The following is a 6,832-nucleotide window of genomic DNA, read 5'->3' as shown; positions in this document are numbered from 1 at the left end:
TAATATGTCAATTTACTACTTGTATGCTAATAAAAATAGAGATACACTATTTAAGCAGACGACTTTTATCGATCAATGAAAAATAGATCGTTATTTATTTATCGGTGAAACATGTCGTAAATATGGGCATGTGTAATAGTTTGAGCGATGTAATACTGATTGACTTAAAATAGATAAAAAAAACACCCATTTTTTAGTTTTGATATCAATCAATCTTTTTAAAAAGTATACTTTTTAGTTTTTACCTTTGGAATTAATCACGATTTTTATAGGTCACTGTACAAAATAATAAGAGTAAAGATTAAAACACTATGAAATGCAACATTTATCACGATTTTTGCAAGTCTCCTTATTGACAGAAATGATTCGACTTAGGAACGTTGTCGATTCACTTCATCTCATTCGTATTTCAGTTTTAATTAAACTTTAACCGATTAGAGAACTGAGTTTTTTTGTGGGTAAAGAACCGGGGAAAGAACCATAGTCTCACATGGAAAAAATGACGGAGCTTTAGTTTCATGTTATAGCACGTGTTCGAGAAGCGTCTCTAACTTATTTTGTTTGTGTATATTGTGTATAGCGTATGGGGTTGGTGTTTGTACTTGGTTCGTTGCTAGTGTCTTTCTTGTAACGATAATATAGTTTATTAATAAAATTTTGATTGATCGTTAAAAATAAAAAATTTAATCGAGTTTCCATTCCAATAATTTAACTTTTACAATAACGCGTAAAGTCAAGTCTCCAAAATAAATAATATAAATACCTAAATATCCCCTTAAAAGTACATATATATCCTACATCAACTCTCACTCATTTTCTTATATCTCACAAAATCATCAAAACCATGTCTGGTTATCCTCAAAATCCCTCCGGCTACGGTGCACCCTCACAGCCCTACGGTGCACCCGCACAACCCTACGGCGCACCCTCACAAAACCCCTACGCACCGGCAGCCTCTCCCTACGGCGCACCCGCACAGCCTTACGGTGCACCGGCACAGCCTTACGGTGCACCTCCACCAAACAAGCCTCCAAAGGAGAACATACCGTCATCAGGACAGCCACACCAGCCTTACGGTGCACCCGCACAGCCATACGGTGCGCCTGCACAGCCGTACGGCGGTCAGCAACCAGGCGGAGGCTATCCTGCGCCGGCGGGATCGTACGGAAGTTCGTTTTCGGCGCTGTTACCGTCGACGTTTCCGCCGGGTACAGATCCGAACGTGGTGGCGTGTTTTCAGGTGGCGGATCAGGACGGCAGCGGTGTGATTGATGATAAGGAGTTGCAGAGGGCGTTGTCTTCGTATAACCAGAGCTTCAGCCTCCGTACAGTTCATCTGCTCATGTATCTGTTTGCTAATAACAACACTAGAAAGATCGGTAAGTAATTATTACTTATTATTATTATTATTATTAAGTATATAACAAACTGCTTTCTTTCTTTCTCTAGATGTGATTTTGATTTTGATTATAATTGAATTGGGGGAAATTGGACACGTGTCGGTAATTAGGGGAGTGGTTTGTTGGATGTTATTATAAAGTTCTACGTCCAGTGGTTATGAGCCACAAGGCGCCCAGTCAGAGTAATGGTTTTTGTACAAGAACAGGCTGTAGTCATAACTCTTCACATCCAGGGGTTATGCGCCACGTGGCGCCCAGTCACTTTTACAGTTTTTGTTTTTTTTTTAATTTTTAATAAGAATAATCAAATAACAATAATATTTTATTAAATAAATATTACAAGAAAATAAAAAAAAACTATTCGTCGTTGTTGTCGTCGTCGTCGTCGTCGTCCTTGTCGTCGTTTTCATCGTCTTCGCCATCGTCGTCGTTGTCTTCATCATCGTCTTCATTGTTACCCTCGTTTTGATCATCGTTTTCACCAGGCAGGGGCCGATACGTCCAAAGATGTTGGACCAAATCCTCCTTTAGTGCGTTATGTATCTCTCTTGACCGCACGGAATCCGAGTTTTCGAGTCGTTGCTCCATACTTGCCGGAGTCCGTGGTGGATCCGAGTCCGGTATGAAAGTTGGACATATTGCTCTTCCCTCGTCCTCGATGATCATGTTATGCATTATGATACACGCATACGTAGCACATCTCATTCTTTCTAAAGACCACAGACGACAAGGATTTTTAACATAATGCCATCGTTGTTGAAGAACACCAAAACTCCTCTCGATATCCTTTCTCGCAGACTCTTGCACTTTCTTAAAATACTGTCTTTTTTCATCCATCGGGTCTCTGAATGTTTTAACAATTATCGCGAACTCTGGATATATTCCAACACCCAGATAGTACCCATGATTGTAGAAGTTATCGTTAGCCCAAAACGAAGCGACGGGAACGGTCCCAGATATGTAACTCTCCATCACAGGAGACTGCTCTAAGACGGTTATGTCATTGTTGGAACCGGGAACACCAAAGAATGCCGACCAAATCCAAAGGTCGTATGAAGCGATCGCTTGAAGGCTGACCGTTGGCCCCTTTTGGTCACCTCGTGTGAATTGACCTCGCCATGCAGTTGGATAATTAGCCCATTCCCAATGCATGCAATCTACACTTCCTATCATGCCGGGGAAACCATGCACCCTTGTATGTGCCTCGTAAAGACGTTGTAGATCGTTAACGTTGGGCTCTCTCAGATAATGTGGTCCATATAGTTTAAATATTCCTATATTTTACAAAATTTTTATAAAATAAATGATCACAGTAAACAAGTGATAAACTATTAAAAAAAAAAACAAAACGTACCGTAACAAAAATACTCCAAGGTGTCCCAGGTTGTTTTTTCGGCCATCTTTAAATAATCGTCGTTGATGTCGGTCGTGTTTCCGTAGGCGAGCACGCGCACGGCTGACGTAACCTTCTGAATAGCCGTGAATCCTAGCGTCCCTCGAGCGTTAGGCTTTTGCTTAAAGTAATCAAACTCACGCTCCAAATCATTGGCGATGCGCATAAATAAATTTTTAGACATCCGAAAACGGCGCCTAAAGGTCTTCGGGTTCTTGTATCTCGGCGTGTCGCAGAAGTAATCCGCCATCAACCGGTTGTTGGCTTCGGCATGATCTCGTTCGATATATGCTCTTGTTGAAACGGGGGGTGGAGAGCTAATCACACCCGTAACGGAACTCATATACTGTGTCGCGAGCATAATCGCACTCGTAACCGCCTGTTCCTCCTCCACGTCCTCGGCTTGTTGGTCGGGCCTGAAAAACTGTTTATATATAGATGGAGGATCCATATATAGTGAATTTGGTGTAAAGGAATTTTTATAGAGTTGAAAGAGAATTTTTATAAATTTGATGAGGTTTGATTGGGAATGAAATGGTTTAATATATAGGAAATAAATTTTTTTTTTTAATTATCCAACGGTCAAATGGTTTAAAAAAAACGGTCAAATTTTGATTTACGTGCCATTCCTCAGCGTTTTATATACAACGCACACAAAATGGAAATCAACATAACGCAGGGGGGGGGGGCGGTGTACCCCCCGCGTTTTGCTTCACAACGCTAGGGCCAAAGCCACTACTACGGGTGGTCTAAGCATTAACGCGTTGGAAGAGGCTAGTTTTTGGATCCACGTGGACTATGTGGGCCCCGGTAAAACGAGTTGCATGTGTGCAGATAATGACGTGTCCCCGTATGTGTGTTAATTTAATTATTCTCTTCTAGTGGATAAGCTCGGCTCGGCTCTTTGGCTTGATCTTAGGCTCGTTTAACTTTAAAATCAAGATCGAGCCTATCTGAGCTGCGATGTTTAATTTCGAGCTCGAGATCAAACCCACTTTGGTACGACTCGTGAACAGGCCTTCGGTTGTCTGGGCTCAGCTCGGCTCACGAGTAGCTATTTAAGCTTGAGATTGAGTTCAACTTGTTTCAAGCTCTATTTTTAAAGTTTGAGCTTGGATCGTGATTCGTGAGTAGTTTTTCAAGCTTGAGTTTGGCTCGTTTGATGTTTATTAACTATTTTACTTATGTTTTTACTTTATAGATTAATTTTAATTATATTTTTATATATAACATGGCATAAATTATTTACTTATTTTTATCATATTTTTTCATGCATTAATTGCTAATATAAAAATACATATTTATATGTTAAATAAAAATAAATGAATAAATAAATAATAGGCTTTTTTAGGCTCACGAGCTGGCTTGAGCTCGACAAGTAAAGCTTAGGCTTGGACTCGTTTATTAAACAAGTTCGTTTTTAGGCAAGTCTCGTTTAAGGTTGGTTTGATTTAAGCTTTTAGCGAGCCGATCTCGAGTAGCTCATGAGCGGCTTAGTGCGTTTGCACCCCTAGTGAAAATCATGATAATGAATATTTTTCATAAGCTGTTTGCAATGTTAAAACTAGTGAATTTACCATGGTTATTCTTGTAAGGTATTTCCATGGGTCAGTTTTGGAACCGAAAACTGAAAACTGTTGCGGTTTTTTTATTTTTTTTTGGTTTCCATACTGGTCTGTATGAAGTATTTTTGGTTTTACCATTTAAGCTATATATTTTTGAGCCGAATACAATTTGTCTCAAAATAATTAATTGACTTAAATAAATTTGTTAATTAATAACTAAATGACTATTATACATTTGAGTTACAGTATTTATTAAGTTCTCTAATGAAGCACATAAAATTAAAAAATACACATTCAGTTCAGTTTTGGTCTCTTCGGTTTTTATTACATGCAAAACCAAAACCGAACTGAAAGTTTGGCATAAAACCCAACTGTTGGTTTTTGTTTCGGTTCTGTTTTATCGGTTTATATTTCAGACATGTACAATACACGAAATGTAAAATAATTTAATGAATTTTGTAACTATAGAGGCAAAAATGTGTTGCGTAAACACTAAATGATTATTATTGTGATATTAACTTTGTACTGAGTTACTGACTTATTATTCTTGATGAAATCAGGACCCAAAGAATTTACCCAAGTTTTTTACAGTTTACAAAACTGGAGGGTGAGATTCAACTTTTAACAAGATTCATTATTACCATTTCAAGATCTATTTATTAATATCCTAACAAACAAATAATATTCATATCTCTTGTTTTTGTAGGCAAACTTTGAGAAATTTGATCGTGATCGTAGTGGCCAGATTGATGTGAATGAATTACGAGAAGCTCTTTTGAGCCTTGGCTTTGCGGTTTCACCTGTGGTTTTGGATTTACTGGTGTCCAAGTTTGATAAAACTGGTGGAAAGAATAAGGCTATTGAATATGATAACTTCATCGAGTATGTTAAATTGATATATAATCATTTTTATTTTTTATTAGGTTTTTTTTTTTTAATTTTATCATCTCTAACAACGTTCTTGTTTTATGTTTGATGATTTCAGGTGCTGTTTGACCGTTAAGGTATGTAACAAAGTTTGTGTACTTAAAAAGCTGGTATACTTTTGGTCAAACTTTGACTCATAACTACATTTGTTGTAGTTAGAGGGTGTAGAATGACAGGCCAGGATGGTCAAAACGGGTCTGATATCGGTTTGGGTTGTTTCAGGTTAAAACCGAACCAAAAAACCGAGAGTTTTTGAAAACCATTTGGTTTTGGTTTATGTTTTTTCGCTTTTAGCATTTGGATTTTGAATTTTTGGGCCAAAATCGAAACTAGTAAAAATAATGAATGTGAGTCCAAATCTTTTTGTTAGTTAAGGGTTAAATGATTATTATACTTTTGGGCCAAATTTTTTGGGTTATGTTAAATTCTTGTAAATTATTAACATTCAGAATCAAAACAAATAAAAAAACTATGCATTCGGTTTGGTTTTTACCGTCTTAATAACTTGCAAAACCAAAACCGAATCAAAATTTCGGTTTTTACAAAAATATATAACGTCAAAATTTTGTTTTGGTCCGGTTTTTCTGTCTCCTCGGTTACGGATCAGTTTTTTGTCTTAACACATGTTTTTTGAGTTTAACCTGTTTGACCAATTTGTTATTAGACCCGTTGACATGCAATTGATAATCCAAATGAAATCAGTTGTTAATATTGTAGTTTGGATGTTATATAAAGATATTTTTTATGGTGATTTCAGGGGCTAACAGAGAAGTTCAAGGAGAAGGACACAACATACTCAGGGAATGCGACATTTACATATGAAGCGTTTATGTTGACCGTTTTGCCCTTCCTCATTGCCTAGTACTTTCGTTTAAAAAACATTTGTTTGTTTTGTTTAATGTTTCGTTGAATTTGTTTTGTGATGTGTTTGTTTAAATAAAGTGTTGTCGACTCGTTATTGCGAAGTTGTTGAAGGTTGTAGCCTTGTAGGTATGAAATAAACCCGTTTTCAAGAAGGGTGTGGAAAATACTTGTAAATGCATGTGATATGCGATCGCATTTTCATGTATAGTCATCAAGCATCTCTTTTATGACGACTATATGTGAACACCAATAATATGTTAAAAAGTCATTAAAGAGGGGCAATTTATGCAACTCTAGACACAAGCACTTTACTAGGTGCCAACAAACGTACCTTTCTGTCAGGCGTTGTTTATGTAAGCAACTACAGGTTGCATGTATCGGTTTTTCATCTTTTCATAAGTATCGACATTGAATAATTTTACATGCACAAGTAGCTGGCTCACACACTCGGCCGTTTATTAGTCGAAATATGAACTAGTGAACTATAGGAATGAACTCTTCTGCATTAACTTGGTAAATTGAAAGTGATACACACTGCTCAGTGATTATTGCAAAGATCGAACGCTTTTGTTGACTTCAACGATCAAACTAAAGAAGATAAATTGAGTTTTGAAGAGGGTTAAAAATTGGTTTACGGCAAAAGCTGAATTTTCATGTTGATCACAAACCAAGAAATTGATAGT

General features: G+C 37.2%; 1 protein-coding gene across 2 annotated transcripts; it reads left to right on the top strand.

Moving 5' to 3' along the window:
• Positions 1 to 763: 763 nt before the first annotated feature.
• LOC143542817 (calcium-binding protein CBP-like) lies at positions 764 to 6,382 on the top strand. Of its 2 annotated transcripts, XM_077035308.1 has the most exons (6): positions 764 to 1,013; positions 1,083 to 1,379; positions 4,919 to 4,965; positions 5,065 to 5,240; positions 5,344 to 5,362; positions 6,043 to 6,382. In XM_077035308.1, exons 1-6 carry the CDS (start codon positions 845 to 847, stop codon positions 6,145 to 6,147), a joined length of 813 nt encoding a protein of 270 aa, XP_076891423.1. In that variant the 5' UTR covers positions 764 to 844; the 3' UTR covers positions 6,148 to 6,382. The 2 variants fall into 2 exon arrangements, with proteins under 2 accessions (XP_076891423.1, XP_076891422.1); XM_077035307.1 differs by having other exon boundaries at positions 764 to 1,379.
• The last annotated feature ends 450 nt before the right edge of the window (positions 6,383 to 6,832 follow it).

The sequence above is a fragment of the Bidens hawaiensis genome, unplaced genomic scaffold (assembly GCF_021521415.1).
Source record: "Bidens hawaiensis isolate Kalapana, Puna unplaced genomic scaffold, B.hawaiensis_p1.1 tig00012997_1, whole genome shotgun sequence".
NCBI classification, from domain to species: domain Eukaryota; kingdom Viridiplantae; phylum Streptophyta; class Magnoliopsida; order Asterales; family Asteraceae; genus Bidens; species Bidens hawaiensis.
Note: the sequence above shows the minus strand (reverse complement) of the source record. Positions and strands in the feature narration are given on the sequence as shown.